The following is a 21,547-nucleotide window of genomic DNA, read 5'->3' as shown; positions in this document are numbered from 1 at the left end:
AGTGATGACTTGTCTATAATCTGCTAACGCAGGTGTCCTGGTGGAGCCGCTCTTATAATAAAACTCTCCTAGTGTTTCTTGTGGTCTGTATATAAACTTGGTTCTCCCAGTTTGCTTTACTGCAGTGTTGCTGTGGATCTGATTGCTCAGCGTCGTGTGTTTGTTTAGGTTGCCGGCGTACAATACAGTCAGTGCTTGAGCTCATTTGATGTCGTCTTTGTCCGTCTCGTGCAGCCATTGTCCTCATGGTATATGACGTATCATGCTTTGTTTCCATTCTCCCATAGCAAACGCATTGGCCTGCGAAGTCATACACACACAAACACACAGCACACACTGACTCCGTCACTTATCGCCTAACACAGGATTTCTCAACCTTTTGAAAGTAACAGCCCTCCTTTTCAAGCGTAGGAACTCCATCCCCCACCCCGTCTCTAAGAAAGAATAACCTTTGCGGGTTCTTTTCTGTTCTTTTTTGTTTTTGTGCTTTTTATAACTTTTATGACTAGGAACTAGTCCTTATTTTATAAACCGATAATAAGAAACCCACGGGAATAGACTCTTTATTGTGAACAATAGCACTAGAACTGTTGGATGTTTTAATGTTTACTTTAATCCAGACTAGTTCATTTCCATTCGAAAAAATAGATAAATAAACACCCCACTGGCTTGTCTTTAAGTGTCAGGTGTTTCTTTTCTAAATGACACATCACCTTGTGTGGTTTCAAGCTGTCGTTTGCTCGCATATCTGCATATATCATATCTGATTATCCATTAAAAAAAAAAGAAATCACTAGCAGGGAAAAGTCTATATCGCACAAACCTTAGCCACAAGTGAACTTTTACCTCGGGTGACGAGACTGAGACTGCTGTCGGTGATGCGGATAATCAAAACGAGAACTCATTTCCTCATTTCAAACTTGTCATCCTGCAAAATTCTGCTCTAACGTTGTGTTTCTTAAGCCGATTCAATTATAAATGTAAAGGTATGTGCATCGCCTTTCAGAGGAATTTCTGTAGAAGGAAATCTTTGCTTTTAGAGATAACTACTTCTGCTTGAGATGCATGCGAAAGTGAAATGTGTTTCAGGTCAGATAAAACTGTAGTGTGTAGAGCTAGAATAGAAAATTCATGTGTGTGTGTTGGAGAAAATGCTTTAAGCCAGTGTAGTTCTTGCTGTGTGGCTGGTGTCAGTGAGTCAGTTCTCCCGTTCTGCTCTGTCTAGTCTTTCCAGAGATCTGAATTTGTCCAGTTACACACAAGCATGAGATCCTTTGAGCTTTGAGTAAGCAGAATTATTTGGTGTCGAGGGGGGGGTGGGGGGTGGGGAGGTTGTGTGTGTCACACAAACTTGTTATGGCATTTCTGTTTCTATGGTTGTCCTGTGCTGCCCTGATTGTAATTTCACATTACTTCGAATGAAATTGCATCATTCGATTAGCGTTTATTTATTTGGCTATTGTCACCAGCTATCCTACGCTTTCCCATTTGCCCAGGCTTTACATAAGTAAATATGGTGCGTTAAAAGGGATTGAGTCACCACACCACTCCCTTTGGGCACAGCGTTTCCCTGCTCGCTAGAAGCTTGTGTTAGACCGTGCATGGATCTGCATGTTCAGGCCTTAGAGAACAGAGGAGAAGGTCTGATTGATTTATCCCACACTGTTTGTCTCAGACTTCGGAATGCCATGACAAGCTCTGGCTTGCTTATTCCCAAACTACTTCTTGCCTTTGTGGGTTATGTGCATGAATGCATGTGTGCACACTGTTATAGCAAAGACGGGTCAGAATCTGGCACAGTGCTACCAGACCTGAATTACGAATACTCGATAGTAGGTCGTCACTATCTTTCTGCAGGTATCTCAGAGTACGTTTACACAAGAACGTTTTTCCTTTGAGTTTTTGTCGGCAGACGACAACGTTGTCGATGATCCCCCGTTCACACGGATCTGGGAAAACGACTATAAACGCTGTATTATGCATGCCAGGTCAGTAGCTGGCAATGCGACTTTCAGTACATTTACATGGACAACAATAATGACTGCTGCTTGTAGGTTCTGTTTTAATGTCTCTGTAATAGGACTAGGTGATCAAATCACAAGTGAGCAGCACTGAGTACAGACGTGAAGGGGGTCAGCTGCTTCTTGTTAGCTGATCTCTCGGTTCCCGTTGGTCTGAGGTGCACGTAGCTACCTTACATGTGTAGTTTGAAGAGCAGTGTGTCCCTAACAACATCGAGGTCCCCAGTTTCTATCTTTATGGTTTTCAGATGGAAGCAAACTTTTAACTGTCCAGTCGTGTTGTTGGTCCGTGTAACGGGTTGATTTATTATCATTAATTTTTGTTTTGGGCTTGCCAAAATTGCATATTTTATATTAATTAAATATCTAGATTAAAATGTGAATTCCAAACATGCTGTTTTGTGACACTGAAGACACGTTCGAGACATGAAAATATCAAGTGTGTATGGCGATCCTTCTCCACTGTCCTCTTGAGACTGAGGTCTTTACAGGGTATAATAGACAGAAGTGCATTTTATTAGTATTTTTATTTTGCAGTGCATTGTGGGATTTTTTTTTTTTTTAGGAAGTGAACCTTTCAGTACACCGGAAAGATTTTTTGTGATTGAGACAGCCCTTAAGATGGCTGACTCCCTGATCCGTGCCCTGACAACTGAACTAAGGAGCTGATTGAGATGCACCCCCTGACATCATGGACTGTGACTTGGCGAAAATCAAGCCAGCAAAACAAGTCGAGTTCCTTCACATGGATAAATCTTTTAAACTAAATCGTACCTGTGCTTTAGTTTTTATTTTAAACTGAAACACAGACTCAAAAAATAGCTAAAATGCATCACAGTTAAAACATAACCTGGAAGGTGGGGAAAAGGGACAACAGCAACCCGGAGACAGTGGAAAAGACAACATGCAGATGTATGATTCAGTGGAAGCAGATGGGGAAATATGTGTCTGTGTCTCTCTGTCTCTGTGTCTCTATCTCTCTCTGTCTCTCTGTGTGTGTGTGTCTCTCTCTCTCTCTCTCTCTCTCTCTCTCTCTCTCTCTCTCTGTCTGTCTGTGTCTCTCTCTCTCTCTCTCTCTCTCTCTCTCTCTCTCTCTGTCTGTCTGTGTCTCTCTCTCTCTCTCTCTCTTTCTTTCTGTCTCTCTCTCTGTCTGTGTCTCTCTCTCTCTCTCTCTCTCTCTCTCTCTCTGTCTGTCTGTGTGTCTCTCTCTCTCTCTCTCTCTCTCTCTCTCTCTCTCTCTCTCTCTCTCTCTCTCTTTCTTTCTTTCTTTCTGTCTCTCTCTCTCGCATGCCCCTGAGGAATTTGGAACAAACATTTTAAAAAGCTTGCCAAGATCCTTACAAAAACAGCATCTTTAACACAGAGGTGGAGCATGGAGAGGAACTGAGATTGGGTGGATAAAGGGGTTGTAATTTATGTGGAAGTGGTTGAAACGCAAGTTTGAGAGACTTGTTTCTTCTTTCCTTCTTCCAGGGAGAATAATGAACGAGGAGCTTAAATGTGATTGTAAGCAGTTTAATAAGTAAATGTAAACGATATGATCTGGTAGTCCAGTCTCTCTGATACCGCACTCATACCAGCAGTGATTTTTGTTGCTCAAATCGCTCGACGCTGGTTACTAATAGGCGTTCCTGTCTTTAGTTTACTGCCGGTCACCATGGTTTCACTGGTAGTGCAATATCCTCACATGCTGACTACGGAACATATACAAAACCGCACTTCTGACCGCAGATCACATGATGTTGGGAAATGCTTGTGTAGAAACTGCATTGTGCTGTATAACGCTCAGAATGAACCTAAACACTGTTACCCTTCACTATTTCTGCAGGATATTTAACAGGTTTACAGTAGGTGATGCACCTAGGGCTGGACGATATGGCCAAAATGTATATCACGATATATTTCTTAATTTCAGTCGATGCGATATAATTCCGATATCGATATGAACAATATAAATCCTCAGAAAAACTGCCAAGGACGCCCACAACAGATGTCTGTACCTTCAAACTTCTGTAAACTTCTCCTCCTATAAAACTATATAATAATTTAGAAATGAAAATGGCATAAATAAATGAACATTCACCTTTTATTTGAATTCAACTTTCATACAAACAAGAAATGTGAAATCACCGTCAAATAAACATAAAACACTCACCTTTGTCAATATTAATATCTTTCACTTTAAACTACAACATAGGCTGATTATTTTTTTCTTATAGACTGAAATTAAAGTGCTTCAGCCAGGATAAAAAAAAAGAAGAAAAATGCTCAGAGTTGCTGAAGAAAACAGCAAGTGTGAGCAATAACAACTGCACGTTGCTGGGGCCGGGACATTGTTGGGGGTTGATGACACCCTATGACAGACTCTACAGGTTTCTGTCCACTCGCTTGTCTTGGTGAACTATCTCTGTACACAGAGAGAGAGAAAAAAATATTGCAATATATAGTTCTCATTTGTATTTTAACTACAAAATTTGATTTATTTATATTATTCTTACAGCAAAATCACAATTCTTCTGCTTATGTACATTTTGTTGTTTTTATTATTGATTTGGCGAAGTAAACATCTGTTTCCATGCCAGTAAAACACCTTTGAATCTTATTAATATAACTGCTTTATGTATAAATCCATACAAATATATATGTCTTAATTAAAGAATAAATGAATAGCCTATTCAGTCACTTAAACTGGGGGAATGAAATCACATGAAATCATAGCCTACACAACACAGAGCGCCTCAACACAAGTGTTTTAATTATCAAATCAAATGCACATTATAACACATGCTCAATGAACTTCTTATGACATGGCATGCAACAACCACATAGCGAGCATAAAATTGTGTGAACACAAACATACTATAAACAAATATAAAGAATATAAAAATAGCTATCAAAACATACAAGCACTGATAAGCTACATTTAGGTTAGGCCTATTTTGTGTTAAGCATATTGCCTATTTGTTACTGCAATGATTGTAGTAATATATCCTCATGCCATAAGCAAAATAATTTAACATAATACTCAAATGTATATTAACTGTGTATAACTTACCAATAGCGGAGTTCAGTCGGTGCCCGAAGCATTGTAGCCTTGTCCATCTGTTCAACTCAGCGGCTTTGATGATATTGGTCCCGCTATCTGTGGTGATGCAGACCTGATGGTCCTCGCTGAATCCCCAGGAGGCGAGTGCGTCCGTAGGTCCGGCTGCAATTGCTTCGCCCGTGTGATCCTCGGGAAAGTAAACCGTCTGGAGGCATAAGCTGACAAGCTTCCAATCTTGGTCAATAAAGTGGACCGTCAGGCTCAAGTATGGTTCCGAGGTTCGGCTTGACCACAGGTCAGCTGTGGTCGCAAAATATGACCCTGACTTAAGTTGCTCCTGCACCCTTTCCCTAACTTCACCGTAAAGTGTAGGTATAGCTGTGCGCGAAAAATATTTCCGGCCAGGGAGCTCGTATCTGGGGTCGATGACGGACATCATTTTCCTGAAGCTCACGTTTTCTACCGTACTAAACGGCATCATGTCCTTAGCCAAAGAGTTCGTGACAGCTTTAGTAATGGTCTTTATATCGTTTAGACTGTTTGTCCTGAGGCATGAATGCAGCGATCCGCGTTTGCTGCATCGGTTTCTCTTTTGACACAGCTGGTGATGGGGATGTGGGTCGCGGTGATATTTCAGAGACAGGTTGGCTTAAACCTTTATGATGCCTCATCTTCTGACTCTCAGAATATTCTATCGGGTGGAACTGCTTCAGATGGTGGAACAGATTTGATGTGTTCCCGCTGCTAGTCGGCACCACTCTCCGACACATTTTGCAGCGCACTGAAACCTGAAGTTTATCAGAGCTTAGATAGCCAAACCACTTCCATACCACTGAATTAGTCTTTCCTCTCTTATCGACTATTTCGTCTACTTTCTCTTCACTTGTGGAAGCTCGCTCAGTCGCATTTGTATTGCGGTCAGGGGTACTCATTTTATAGCTAAAACTTGCCGTGTTGGAGCTTAGCGTAACACTGCCGAGCGCTGGCTGCGTGCCTGTGGTTTTCGTCATCACGCACGTAGCTAATTGTGTTCTGCTCGTTCTCCTCGGCTTCAATACAACGAACTGACTCCTGCGCCCTGAACGTCAGTCAGTGACAAATGTTTTAATGTATATCGAAATATCGGAAATGTGTTTAAAAATCGTATCACCGTTATTGAAAAAATTTATATCGCGATATATATTGATATTGAATTATTGTCCAGGCCTAGATGCACCCAAAGGGAACTATGTACAAAAACACTGGCAAACACTTCAAGCCCATAGCAGCAAAGTGAGCAACCCAGATTGAGTAGGGACCAACATCTGGAACCAAAAATGCCATTGTTTCCCAGTGGGTTCTGTTTGTGAGGGAGAGTGTGGCTCTGTGTTTTTTTTTGTGTTTTTTGTGTTTTTTTTCTTTTTATCTCTTCTCGATCATGTACGTGTGAACACAGCAGGAAACGGCATTTAAACAATTTTTCTTATTCAGACTGCTCCGCTTGCCGTCTTGTTCTTTATATGTTTGCAGGTGAAAGTAGTTTATTATAGTAGTTTTTATGTCCTTTAAGATTGCTTTAACAGTGTTGGGCCTGAAATCAGCTTTGTACACAGCTGCAACATTAGCGGCGACTTCACTGTATTACATTCCACCAAGTAATACAGGCCTGTGTGCTCTTACATTTGTTATTGTTAAACGATTGTTAAATCTGCGTCAAACGTTTTTACGCATCATTATTGATTCTTTTGTCGAAACGTTTTCAGCCCATATCTGGTAGTTGCTACATCTCTTTGCTTATAATTTGCAAAGTCAATATTTTTACGTTGTTTTTCCTGCTCACTTTGCATTCCTAACCGATGCTTTGCCTGCTGTTCTTGTAGATCAGCAGGTCACATTGAAAATGACTCCCTGCCTCCTTACTGCGTCATATCGCTGCTGATCTAGTGAGCGCAGTTTCAGTGCACTGGGTCAGTAACAGTGTGTGTGTCTATTAAAGAACCTTGTCTCTCTTTTTGTTAACACCACACCAGAGCTGCAGTCACGCAGTTAGCCTGGAAACAATCCCATCTTTGATGCAGGAAGTCTCCTAGATATCTCTTTTGCCAAGGCCCTGTTGAGACAGGAGTAAGAAAGAATGTTACCAACATGGCTGACCACAGGAGGCAAGGTTCCGTTTACTGCTTGTGTTCTGCAAAGCACCATGAGGTTTCTTTGAGTTGGCTGGGTAGAGTAGTACGTCTCTGGAGTATTTGGGTTTATAACTCGGCAAAGAAAGCTGCTGGATCAGATTTCGGAGCAAGAGTTGGGAATCATTGGCAGGTAAACAAAGACAAAGCTGTAATATGTGCTGGATTGAGGAAATGCTAGTTTTTCTTTGCTTGTGGTTATACAGTAATGTACATGTTGAGTGACACCATAAACTGCAGTCAATGTCACACCCTTGTGACTCATACAGTAGACTGAGCCTGATGGTAAATTTCCTCATGGACAGTCTGTGATGCCTTGTAGCAGTGTAGCAATGGTTGGAATCATAGCCTTCTAGCTTCCTGTCCTTATTCCAGAGTGCATTTGGATTTTCACTAGTTTTCAGTGTTACTCCCCCAGGCCCCGGTCTCCTCGTCATCAGTCATAACTGGCTTTTGTGGTTTACCAGATGTGGACAGTGATAGACTTAATCACTTCCTTTAGTTCTTAGTTCTGTTGCAGCAGCATGCTTTTGTTTTGGTTATAGAGTTTCAGCATGGAAATAACACGAATGCGTGATGACTGACACACAGTTGACCAATGTCTTTCGTAAAACTGTCTTCGAGCCTGGAGTTGTTGGTGCAGAAGATTTATTAAAGATTATTTCTCTTGTTTATATTGATGTAAACAACTGTTTTGGATTGAGCAGCCAAAAACATTAACTGGCCTCATTGTCCAAAGACTAAATGCACAAATACAGCTTAGTTTTTTCATTATTTCTGCCTTTCATATAACACATGTACAGTAGTACATGCACATCTAGCCAACATTTTAGTTGTGGTTTGTTTCTTTCATTTATATATGAAATAATATAATATAACAGACTTGCTTTTCAGGAGCTTCTCATCCAGTGAAACAGTGTTTCTAATCATTTGGAGAGAGGGAGCAGTCCCTTTTATCTTTCCTCAGGCCTGCCAGTGTTATGTGAAGACTGTGTTAAGCAACGCCTGGTACCATCTCTCATATTGTGTGGTGTGCGGTTTCTTGTGCTTTTCTTTGACTGGTATCGCTGATCTTGTTCAGCTTTGTTGATTGGCTGTGTAGTGAGTAGTATCTGTTTCAAGTTTACTGGTCATAAAACTTGACATTTACCACTTGACATTAGGGGTGAGCAACATGATTTTAGATCATGAACGATTTAAATGTCTCCACAATCTGTTTTTACTGATAGGTCGCTAGTACTGGGATAGTAAACATATTTTGTCAGCTGAAAATGCTCAGATATGGCAGCCCAAGTTGTTATGAACCAGATGTTACTCTGGTCACGAATCCAGCTTGCGTTGTGACTGAGAAGATGCACAAACAAAGCAATAAATAAGCAAGAGTAGGCAGTGTGTTAGTTTGCATTTCCGACCTGTTTTGCTTGGCAATATGCATGAGTTGGTGTTTAAAAAAACAAATTTAAATCACGTACTATCCGAGCGTATCGGAACGGCAAGGTCTTTTGCTTTTGCTATACACTGAAGACATTTGGATTCGAGATCAAAACTTGAATTTGAGACAACATATTTACATCGTGATGTGTTAAACAACTTAAAACATGGCAGTCTGGGTTGAATTCATCCATTTTTCAAGTGTTCCAAAAATGTTGGAATATGTGATTACGAAATGTTTTTTGCTGCCCAGGTGTATCTTGTTAAATTGATTGTTTAAAGAATGAATATCTCTGAACGTCTGCTCTTGGTTTGAGCCCTGGATTTCGGCCGTGAAGACTGCATTTGTTGTTAAAAGGATGAACCATCATGAAGACCAGAGAGCTGTCTGTGAGAAAACAAGCCATTTTGAAGCTGAGAAAAGGGGGAAAATCAATCAGAGGCATTGCACAAACATTGGGCATAGCCAATGCAACAATTTCGAATGTCCTGAAAAAAAAAAGAATCCACTGATGTACTAACAAGTAGACATTGAACAGCAGTTAGTCAAGGGAGACAACAGCAGTTGATGACTGAAACATAGTGAGAACTATGAATAAAAACCCAAAAACAACCATCACCAACAACCTCCACAGGGCAGGCGTGAAGGTATACCAATCTTTTGTTCAAAGAAGACTTGGAGAACAGAAATATAGAGGCCATACCATAAGATGCAACACACTCATGAGCACTAAGACTCTGTAGGCCAGTTTGGAATTAGCAAAGACGAGCCTCTGGAACCGAGATTAACCTCTACCAAAGTAATAGAAAGGCCAACGGATGGAGAAAGAAATGATCTGCTCATGATCCAAAACACAGAAAAGCATTCAAGTACGATAGAGGTAGTGTCATGGCTTGGGCTTGCATGGCTGCTTCTGGAGCAGGCTCACGAATCTTTATTGATGCTGTAACTCATAATGGTAACAGCAGAATTAATTCAGAAGTCTACAGAAACATTCTGTATTTACAGAGAAATGCATGCAAACTAATTGGGAGGAATTTTATCATGCAGCAGGACAATGACCCCAAACACAGTGCCAACTCAAAGGACTTCATCAGAGGAAGAAAGTGGAGGGTTTTAGACTGGATAAAGCCAGTCACTAGCCTTTAAGTTGAGCACCCAGTTGAGCATACATTTCAACCCCTGAAGAGGAGACTGAAGGGCGAAACCCCCTGAAACAAACAATAACTGAAAGAAGCTGTGGTACAAACCTGGAAAATCATCACATTGGGTCAGTGGGTTGCTGGCTTGATGTAGTTATTGCAAGCAAGGGATAGGCACCCAAATAATAAGTTTTGTTTACTTTCCTTTAGGAATCTGTACCTATACTTTTGCTCACCAAAAATTGGGTGGTGCAGCCAGAAACAGTTCTGAAACGAGCAATAATAACAAAGGGGAAAATAGCACTCCTAATAAGAAAACAAGTAAGCACTGATGCTATGACATTGTACATGGCCAAGGATAGAACACGATCAAAATGGTTGGAAACAGGAATTTTTGCTATTTCTAAAAATATTAGATCCTTTTTTAGAGGTGATGCACATTTTAAACAATCCATGTTGGATTGTTTTCATTTTAGAAAGAATTGCTTATAGTTTGAAAACTATAACATATTTATATTGTATTACACAATTAATCAGCACTGTATACTCAGCAGTGACATTTTTATTTATTTATTTATTTATTTATTCATGAAAAACTTTTTTGGTTGCTGTTCCTAATCTTCCTAAATGGGTATTAATAACCCTTATGACAGCTGTTATTACAACTACAGTGACTACTGTGATGACAAATATTACTATGACGACAACGACAACTACGACTACTTTTCTTACTATATTAATACTATTATTATTATTATTATTATTATTATTACTATTACTACTATTACTATTACACTTTTACGATTAGAGGTAATACTTTTACTTCTATTACTACAACTATTACTGCTACACTTCTACTATTAATAGTATTACTATTACCCTCAGTACTATTATTACTAATACTAAATCAAATAGAAATCACATTGATTACCAATTTAATGGAGTGAATCAATAGCTGGATCCAGTAGAAGCAGTGCCTTGAAAATATAGTTTGCCATTTGCTAGTTGACACTGACACAAATCAACACACAGACAAATATTGGCTCAAGTTCATTTTGCATAAATCTGTATATTTACTTGCAGCCTTGAGACTATTCTGACCTCTATTTTCACATTTTTATTGTTAGTTTTATTCCTGCAGCCATATATTATGCATTGTTTCCTCTTTATGTTGACTGAGTGAACTGGAGACTCTGACCTGACTGACGGAGTGCTGTGAGATTGATCAGATTTCACTGTTTGGTCAGTGCCTTGTGCACTAAGGCAATTTCCTCTTTTAGACCTTCTTCTATTACATCCATGCTTCCAGGGACTGCAGTTAGCACAAGAAGAGGTAACATTATACATTTCCTCTTTTGTCCTTGGCTATATAGACGCGGGGGGATTTCAAGGGGGGTGGAGTTCCAGTTGACACTGGTACATTTTTTGGGGTGGAAATGAAGAGGGTTTTGAATCTTTTATCTATTTGAAAGTCTATGAAAGCAAGTTCCCTATATAAATGCGAGTTCTGCACATAAATGTATTTTGGATATTTTCCGTGTGGATATTCCTCAGAGTCCCCCCCAGTGTATCTCTGCCATTTCCACCACTGTATGTATGTGTATATAAACACAAACAGTGCTGTGGAAAAAGTATTTGCCCTATCTTGATTTCTTCTGTTTCTTCTAGTATATATCTCATGCTAAATTGTTTCAGAAAATTAAAACAAAATCTAAGATAAAACAAAGACAACCTGAGTAAACACAAAATACTGTTTTAAAGTGATGTTATTTACTGAGGCAAAAAAGTTATCCAATATCAACTGGGCCTGTGTGAAAGTGTTTGCCCCATAGTTACTAATTCCCCAAATCTATGAAACTGCATTCATAATGGGGTTCAGCTGGACTAGACACAACCAGGCCTGATTACTGCAAACCCTGTTCAATCAAATCAACAATTAAATAGAACTTTTTCAAAGGCATGAAGTTGGTTAAAAGGTCTTACGCAGCAACACAATATGCCAAAATTGGATAATCAGAAATGATGAGGAAGAAGGTGATTTGAAATGCATCAGTCTGGGAAGGTTAGAAAGCTATTTCAAAGGCTCTGGAACTCCAAAGAACCACAGTGAGAAACATAAACACAAAACTCAGCACAGTAGTGAACCTTCCCAGAAGTGGCCGACCTTCTAAAAGTCCTCCATGAGCAACTCTCATTCAACAGCAACAACTCATTCAGGAAGTCACAAAAGAACCAATGACAACATCAAAGGACCAATAGGTCTCTCTTGCATCAATAAAGATCACTATTCATGACTCCGCTATCAGAAAGACACTGGGCAAAAATGACATCTATGGAAGAGTGGTGAGGTGAAAACCACAGCTAACCCAGAAGAACATTAAGGCTCGTCTGAATTTTGCCAAAACACACCTTGATGATCCTCAGACCTTTTGGGAGGATGTTCTGTGGACTGATGAGTCGAAAGTGGAACTGTTTGGAAGACAGGTGCCCTGTTACATCTGGCATAAACCAAACACAGAATTCTACAAAAAGAACATCATACCTATGGTCAAGCATGGTGGTGGAAGTGTGATGGTGTGGGGATACTTTCAGGGCCTTCTTTTCAATTCTTTTCAAAACTTTTCAATTTTTGCTTCAGGGCCTGGGCAACTTGTAATAATTAAGGGAAAGATGAATTCTGCTCTCTACCAGAAATACCGGAGAATATCCGGTCTTCAGTCTGTAAGTTGAAACTCAAACGCTACTGGATTTTACAGTAAGACAATGATCCAAAGCATAGGAGTAAATCCTAGGCCTAGAAGTAAGTGAAAGACTGATCTCCAGTTATCAGAAGTGTTTGGTTGCAGTTATTGCTGCTAAAGATGGCACAACCAGATTTTAATTTTAAGGCAATTAGTTATTCAAATGGGTGATAGGTGTTGGATAACTTGGTTTGCTTCAATAAAAAAATAAAAACTGTAGTGTTACTCAGGTTACCTTTGTTTTATGTTGTGTTTTTTGTTTTAAGATCTAAAACTATTTATTGAGATACTTAAAAACAGAAAAAAACAGAAGAAATCAGAAGAATACTTTTTCACAGCACATATATATACAGTGAAGGAAAAAAGTATTTGATTCCCTGCTGATTTTGTACGTTTGCCCACTGACAAAGAAATGATCATTCTATAATTTTAATGGTAGATTTATTTGAACAGTGAGAGACAGAATAACAACAAGAAAATCCAGAAAAACGCATGTCAAAAATGCTATAAATTTGATTTGCATTTTAATGAGGGAAATAAGTATTTGACCCCTTTGCAAAACATGACTTAGTACTTGGTGGCAAAACCCTTTTTGGCAATCACAGAGGTCAGACGTTTCTTGTAGTTGGCCACCAGGTTTGCACACATCTCAGGAGGGATTTTGTCCCACTCCTCTTTGCAGATCTTCTCCAAGTCATTAAGGTTTCGAGGCTGACGTTTGGCAACTCGAACCTTCAGCTCCCTCCACAGATTTTCTATGGGATTAAGGTCTGGAGACTGGCTAGGCCACTCCAGGACCTTAATGTGCTTCTTCTTGAGCCACTCCTTTGTTGCCTTGGCCGTGTGTTTTGATTCACTGTCATGCTGGAATACCCATCCACGACCCATTTTCAATGCCCTGGCTGAGGGAAGGAGTTTCTCACCCAAGATTTGAGGGTACATGGCCCCGTTCATCGTCCCTTTGATGCGGTGAAGTTGTCCTGTCCCCTTAGCAGAAAAACACCCCCAAAGCATAATGTTTCCACCTCCATGTTTGACGGTGGGGATGGTGTTCTTGGGGTCATAGGCAGCATTCCTCCTCCTCCAAACACGTTGAGTTGAGTTGATGGCAAAGAGCTCCATTTTGGTCTCATCTGACCACAACACTTTCACCCAGTTGTCCTCTGAATCATTCAGATGTTCATTGGCAAATTCAGACGGGCATGTACATGTGCTTTCTTGAACAGGGGGACCTTGCGGGCGCTGCAGGATTTCAGTCCTTCACGGCGTAGTGTGTTACCAATTGTTTTCTTGGTGACTATGGTCCCAGCTGCCTTGAGATCATTGACAAGATCCTCCCGTGTAGTTCTGGGCTGATTCCTCACTGTTCTCATGATCATTGCAACTCCACGAGGTGAGATCTTGCATGGAGCCCCAGGCCGAGGGAGGTTGACAGTTCTTTTGTGCTTCTTCCATTTGCGAATAATCGCACCAACTGTTGTCACCTTCTCACCAAGCTGCTTGGCAATGGTCTTGTAGCCCATTCCAGACTTGTGTAGGTCTACAATCTTGTCCCTGACATCCTTGGAGAGCTCTTTGGTCTAGGCCATGGTGGAGAGTTTGGAATCTAATTGACTGATTGCTTCTCTGGACAGGTGACTTTTATACAGGTAACAAGCTGAGATTAGGAGCACTCCCTTTAAGTGTGTGCTCCTAATCTCAGCTCATTACCTGTATAAAAGACACCTGGGAGCCAGAAATCTTTCTGATTGAGAGGGGGTCAAATACTTATTTCCCTCATTAAAATGCAAATGAATTTATAACATTTTTGACATGCGTTTTTGTGGATATTCTTGTTGTTATTCTGTCTCTCACTGTTCAAATAAATCTACCATTAAAATTATAGACTGATCATTTCTTTGTCCGTGGGCAAACGTACAAAATCAGCAGGGGATCAAACACCTTCCCTCACTGTGTGTGTGTATGTATATGTATATGTATATGTGTGTGTGTGTGTGTGTGTGTGTGTGTGTGTGTGTATATATATATATATATATATATATATATATATATATATATATATATATATATATATATATATATATATATATAAAAAATATATACACACACATATTACAGACTAAGTAGCAGGTCTGTTTTGGCTTGTTTCACATGCTTACTGCATTTAGACCTCCTATGATATGATATTTCGGTCCCATTCAAATTATTATTATTTTTTTTTTAGCTACTCACTGATTTCTGTACAGTGGGCCCAAAGGAAGTGGCATTAGCATAGACCGAGGTACAGTAGTTCAGAAGTGGTGACAGTGTAGGAAGTGTGCTGAATAGGAGTGTTGTGTAACTGCAGCCACATAAACAGGACCCATATGGGTTGTAGTAATGAATCTACACTTGTACATTGTGTTTAGTTTGATGAATCACTGATACAGAAATACATGTTCAGTGTTTTGCAATGACAGCATACACAATTGAAGTTGGCACTTCAGTTGCGCTCAGGTAAATTGCGCTCAACTTCGACTGCGCTATCAGAAAGTGCCAATTAGCGCTCAACTATTTAGACAGCATACACATTTGAAGTTGGATTTCTCTTGTAGATTTTTGTATCTGATGTTAAAATGCATTGTTGGACAGTCACATTAATTTCACGTTAAGATTAATTTCAGGACCTCACGCACATTCACACCTAGAGGCAATTTAGTGTAGCCGATACACCTATCAGCATGTTTTTTGAAGCTCAGTGGTAGAACTGGAGATACTGGCATAATCTCACCCCTGTCAGTCACAACACTAACTAATTGTGGGTTTATGTGAGCTAATATATGCGTTAGAGGACAGATAGCGCTTTCCTCCCAGTCTGTTATTGACACAGCATGAGCAGGCAGTTGGAAAGATGCGTTGACTGGTTTCACATTTCTCAGACCAATCACATGTTAGTATTCACCCTCCCTGGTTGGTAGCTGTTATGTGATGGGGAGAGCTGACTGGAGGGTGGGAATTGGTCAGCGATCAAACTAGGGACAAAAAAAAGCTAAATCCAATTGTAGATTCTTCTGAAAGAAGCTGCAGCAGCAGAGAAGCAGTGTTGTGTGCATTTAGTGCAGCATGATGAGACTGAAAGTCCTCACCCAGTTTTCTGCAAATCATTTACTGAAGTGAATCTCACAGACAGACTCAACACTGCAGGATGTCTAATAAATCTCATAATTCTCTCCTCTCACAACTTCTCTTCCTACATAATGGAGTTTTCTGTGCAAAAATGGAAGAAAACTGACCCTCTCCAGGGTTTTATTATAATATTGAAGTGCAAACAGAGGAATTTATGCAGTGAATTTATGCAGTAGACTGTACATATTGGGCTAGGAAGTGTAAAAGCTAGAAAGTAACACTTGTGACATCAGTGATTTTATTGATTGCTATTTTGCAGCACTAAGGTGAAGGTCAGTAAAATATGCATATTTCAATAAAATGCTTCAAATATTTAAAGTGCATCCGGAAGGTATTCAGAGCTTCACTTTTTCCACATTTTATTATGTTACAGCCTTATTCCAAAGTGGATTAAATTCATTATTTTCCTCAAAATTCTGCAAACAATACCCCAGAATGACAACGTGAAAAAAGTTTGTCTGAAATCTTTGCAAATTTATTAAAAATAAAAAACAAAAAAGCACATGTACATAAGTATTCACAGCCTTTGCCATGACACTCAAAATTGAGCTCAGGTGCATCCTGTTTCCACTGAACATCCTTGAGATGTTTCTACAACTTGATTGGAGTCCAACTGTGGTAAATTCAGTTGATCGGACATGATTTGGAAAGGCACACACCTGTCTATATAAGGTCCCACAGTTAACAATGCATGTCAGAGCACAAACCAAGCCATGAAGTCCAAGGAGTTGTCTGTAGACCTCCAAGACAGGATTGTATCGAGGCACAGATCTGGGGAAGGGTACAGAAACATTTCTGCAGCATTGAAGGTCCCAATGAGCACAGTCTCCTCCATCATCCGTAAATGGAAGAAGTTTGGAACCAGCAGGACTCTTCCTAGAGCTAGCCGCCCGGCCAAACTGAGCGATCGGGGGAGAAGGGCCTTAGACAGGGAGGTGACCAAAAACCTGACGGTCACTCTAACAGAGCTCCAGCATTTCTCTGTGGATAGAAGAGAACCTTCCAGAAGAACAACCATCTCTGCAACACTCCACCAATCAGGCCTGTATGGTAGAGTGGCCAGACGGAACCCACAGCCCACCTGGAGTTTGCCAAAAGGCATCTAAAGGACTCTTAGACCATGAGAAACAAAATTCTCTGGTCTGATGAAACAATGATTGATCACTTTGGCCTGAATAACAAGCGTCATGTCTGGAGGAAACCAAACTCATCACCTGGCCAATACCATCCCTACAGTGAAGCATGGTGGTGGCAGCATCGTGCTGTGGGGATGTTCTTCAGCGGCAGGAACTGGGAGACTAGTCAGGATCGAGGGAAAGATGAATACAGCAATGTACAGAGACATCCTTGATGAAAACCTGCTCCAGAGCGCTCTGGACCTCAGACTGGGGCGAAGCTTCATCTTCCAACACGACAACGACCCTTAGCACACAGCCAAGATAACAAAGGAGTGGCTACAGGACAACTTTGTGAATGTCTTTGAGCGGCCCAGCCAGAGACCAGACTTGAACCCGATTGAACATCTCTGGAGAGATCTGAAAATGGCTGTGCACTGACGCTCCCCATCCAACCTGATGGAGCTTGAGAGGTCCTGCAAAGAAGAATGGGAGAAACTGCCCAAAAATAGGTGTGCCAAGCTTGTAGCATCATACTCAAAAAGACTTGAGGCTGTAATTGGTGCCAAAGGTGCTTCAACAAAGTATTGAGCTAAGGCTGTGAATACTTATGTACATGTGCTTTTTTTTGTTTTGTATGTTTAATAAATTTGCAAAGATTTCAAACATACTACTTTCACGTTGTCATTATGGGGTATTATTTGTAGAATTTTGAGGAAAATAATGAATTTAATCCATTTTGGAATAAGGCTGTAACATAACAATATGTGGAAAAAGTGAAGCGCTGTGAATACTTCCCGGATGCACTGTATGTGAATGGCATGTTAAACAAGACCTCCGACAACATTTTTACAATCCATGCCCCATTAGTGCAAATACCTCTTCTTCTTTGTTGGCTTTAGCATGTATAGTTATTTATTTATTGTAGAAATTATGGTTCCAAGCACCTTTTTGCAAGTCTTCATCACCATAATAAAAGGGAAATATTTTGTTTTTAGTATATTTCATTTTTTTCAATCTTGCATTTATAAAAAAAAAAAAAAAAAAAAAAAAAAAAAAAAAGAAAGGAAAAAAGTAAAAGTTTTTAGATTAATACAAATGAATATTCAAATCCCTCCCCCTTTTCTCTTCTTTCACCATGTTGGTCTTTATGCTCCAGGTTTTATAGTTAAGACACATTTGAGTCCAGCCTTGCTCAAATCTCATATTTCAGCTTTGGAAATGTCTCTGTTCTCCAAAACACACACACACACAGCTCTGGCATATGCGAAAGGTTTGCTAATCAAAAGCAGCAGTTTTGTGGCCAGGGCTGCAAATGCTGACAATCAAAAACTGTCATTGTTTGGGACACGAGTTATTGCGTAAAGCCACAATGAAAAATTTACAGACACTGCTACGAATAAAATAAACACTAAATAACGAATTGAGCTGAAAAGAGTGGTATGAATCCCTGTAATGTTTTGGCTTGTATCTGAGTAAAATGTGTGTTTTTGTAAAACTTCAGCCATCTGATGTCATGCTTCAGTAAAGAGTGAATAGAAGTATTCAAAATTGTAGCTTGAGGCTTAATAATAGCTCTGTAGTTTAAATGTAGGAATATTTTTATGGAAGGGTTAACGGACATGAGCAAGAACTGGGGAAAATGATGTCCTGTGCGTATTGCGTATTCTTCTGCACTGCCATGGATTTGTTAGCGAGTTGATCTAGATGACTGTTTGTTACTGAAAGGCCAGATTCAGCTGGGCTTTGCAGCTGTGGTCATTTATTGCACCACATACTCAGCATGAATGGAAATGAGGTCCTTCATGGCCCTCTGCTGTGTTTAAAACCCACAAACTTCATGTCTCCCGCCGTTCAGCTTTGATATCGCTACGCTTTTTAAATATTTTTTTTTAATAATGGTACAAAACAATTTTTTATTACTTTGTATTACATTCAGGATGCACAGAATACAGAAAGCTACATCCTGATTATTGAATTGATGATTTTAGGTAAAATTATAGCGAGAGTAGTATTTAATTAGCTGAACAGCTGAAATAATTTCACTCCTGGTTCAGAACAGGGCAGAATACAGGAACAGCATGCCGTACAGGTGACCAAACAATGACCCACGGGCTGTATGCAATAGTCTGTGTGAATTGTAGAAGCCAGTTCAGTGTCCCTGACCGTGCTAAATAATCAGATTCTGATCATCACCTCTGCCAAATATAGCAATACTCATCTCGAATGGAGCAGAAGGAAATCTCTCAATTGCAAACCTAACAATGTTTCTTCTTTTGCAGTATATGGTAAATTCACCACAGAAGCTGTAGCGAACATTTAAGAAGCTAATTATGAAAAGAAGTCCACTGAAATTCTAGTCTCATATTTTGGTTACAGCATTCTTAGGTGTTGCCTCACACTCCAGGGTGCTCTGTAGCTGACCCATGATTTAGTTTTCTTTAGCTCAGACTATTGCAGTGTTCTTTTTGCTGATGTTTCCAAAAACTAACCTCGAGAAAGTGCAGTGATAAGAGTGAAGACTAGAACAGGAAAGAATGAACATGTTACTCCAGTACAGGCAGCACATACCTCATACATATACATATATAGAGTTTTGGTTTTGAAGCCACAAATTGTCTAGGACCTCCTTATTTGTCAGAATATCTAACTGAATATGTCTATGATTATCTTTCCCACAAGACATACAGTGGCGTCCAAAAGTCCAGGTTTCATTACAGATTATAATATTGACAAGATAGAAAGTGAGAAGTAAAATCTGTGAAGTATTTACATGAATTTCAGGAGTTCCTTAGTATTTGTTGTAGCTGGCATAGACTCCAAAAGTTTGTACAGAACCTTATGATCCATTTTACGTTTACATTTATTCATTTAGGAGCTGCTTTTATCCAAAGTGACTTACAAATGAGGAAATACAAGCAAAGCGATATATCAAGCGGAGAACAATACAAGTAGTTCAACCATACAAGATTTTTGACTTGAGTTCTAGAAAAGCAAAGTGCGCAGAGTATAGGTGTAAGAGCCATGAAATGTATTCTACAACTGCATCTATAATGATCATTGCTACTCCTGCATGGTTTATCAGACTGTAAATGCCTGTGCTGCTTCACTGTTTTTAAACTGTCTGTGAAGACAGTTTGATTGCTGAGTGTGTCTGTTCACTCTGCTTACTCAGCAGGAATAATTGGGATATGGGACAGTGCACATGCTTGACTGTATTATTTTTTTTACCTTTTTATATCTTCTAAATAGATATATCAAGGCCTACGGTGTGGTAATGCTTATTATATATGATAATGTGTGCACCTAAATTTCTGCTTGAGCCTTTGGGTCAAAAGCCTTTAGTAAGAAGGCACCGGAGATAATGGTGTTTAAGGTATAATCTACTGGAGGTAAATATATGGAGCAGGGGTCACCTGATAAGGCTGTTTTGAGGGCAAGTTCTGACATTTTAAAGAGCACTCAGTCTGTTGATCAATAAGACACAAAAGGTTCAATTTTAATAAGCATACTACATGTGCTTTTTAAATATCATTGAGGTCTAATTAGAAAAGATGCAATGTAATATTTTATACACCCATCCTAAACAAATTTAACGCTTTAATTTTAAATTTAAATTTAAATAATAGTACTTTGCCTCAAACTTATATCTGTCAAAATGATTGATACTCCAAAAGAATATTATAAATAAAAGCAAGCAGTTTTTTTTGATTGTCATTCTTGAAACATCCTGTGAGTGTGTTTTTATATATATATATATATATATATATATATATATATATATATATATATATATATATATATATATATATATATATATATAAATATAAATATTTTTTATATAAATAAAATGCTTTCAGTCCTCAGGAACTCTTTTAACCATGTACTGTTTCCCTGGGGTATAAATACAAGGTTGCACACACAAAATCATTTGTTTATCCATTACCATGAGACAAACGTTACCATCGAACAGATGCTTCTGGAAGATCACAAATGAGGCAATTGAAGGAATCGATGTACATAAGCAGTTCAAATGCATTAATTAGGGGCGTAAAAGAAAGTTTACTGTGCCTTAAACTGCTGCAAATTTGGGACCTACTCTGTTGCTACGTGTTTGAGCTCAAAATATCTTATGTGGTGTTCTTTTTATACATGAATTTTTGCCCATTTTCATGAAGGGTGCCAATAATTTTGGAGTGCAATGTGGATGTATTAAATGTATGAGTAATAGATTTGCCGGTTTAGTAAAGTTTCACTTGGACACAGTTTTGGCAGTTACATGATGGACACAACTGACTGTTTTTAAAAAAAAAAAAAAAAAAAAAAAAAAAAAAAAAAGAATTGTAAAAATCAAAATAGTAATGGACATATTTGACCCCCCCCCCCCCCCCCCCCCCCCCCGAAGACTGCCAGCCTTCTAAGTAGACAAATGAGAGGAATTTTGTCTCTGCCATCAGTTCTTTGTAGTTGAATGTAAAGGAACCTGAAGGTCTGTGTTCAGACTTGGTTCCTTCCTGTCTAACTGTACTATTTACTGCATGATCTTTAACTCTGAGTAAAGAACACTGGCTGTTTTGGACTGCTGTAAACATGGCGTTTGTGCCAATGCTGGATTTATTGAGCTCTTTTTTAGGCTGTGTGTATGCCTGTAGAGGAAATCCTAGCTTACGCCAAGACTGTGCTGCTTTAAGAGGAACATTTTCCTTATCAACAGGAAGGG

The 21,547-nt window shown here is 39.4% G+C and overlaps 2 protein-coding genes across 4 annotated transcripts in view; one reads left to right on the top strand and one right to left on the bottom strand.

Moving 5' to 3' along the window:
* The window catches only part of exoc6b (exocyst complex component 6B), a 106,859-nt gene that overhangs the window by 10,339 nt on the left and 74,973 nt on the right, over positions 1–21,547 (top strand). The window contains exon 1 of one of the 3 annotated variants that reach the window (XM_053681360.1): positions 7,113–7,365. The exons of the other annotated variants lie outside the window; for them this stretch is intronic. The gene's annotated coding sequence lies outside the window, so the exon portion shown is untranslated. Of the gene's footprint in view, positions 1–7,112; positions 7,366–21,547 lie in introns of those variants that run through there. 3 annotated transcript variants of the gene reach the window in all.
* LOC108267539 (E3 SUMO-protein ligase ZBED1-like) lies at positions 3,181–6,423 on the bottom strand. Its single transcript, XM_017471688.3, has 2 exons — positions 5,077–6,423; positions 3,181–4,428 (listed from the first exon to the last, which is right to left on the bottom strand). The coding sequence occupies exons 1-2, from the start codon at positions 5,546–5,548 to the stop codon at positions 4,388–4,390; spliced, it is 513 nt and encodes a 170-aa protein (XP_017327177.1). The 5' UTR covers positions 5,549–6,423; the 3' UTR covers positions 3,181–4,387.

The sequence above is a fragment of the Ictalurus punctatus genome, chromosome 7 (assembly GCF_001660625.3).
Source record: "Ictalurus punctatus breed USDA103 chromosome 7, Coco_2.0, whole genome shotgun sequence".
Lineage (NCBI taxonomy): Eukaryota > Metazoa > Chordata > Actinopteri > Siluriformes > Ictaluridae > Ictalurus > Ictalurus punctatus.
This window is presented reverse-complemented; position numbering and strand designations above follow the sequence as displayed.

Bases quoted from the DNA above. Each gene is read 5' to 3' on its own strand.
- LOC108267539 (XM_017471688.3), bottom strand. From the start codon at position 5,548: ATGATGCCGTTTAGTACGGTAGAAAACGTGAGCTTCAGGAAAATGATG. The intron at 4,429-5,076 runs GTAAGTTATACA...CTCTGTGTACAG, and splicing joins CCGACTGAACTCCGCTATTG to AGATAGTTCACCAAGACAAG.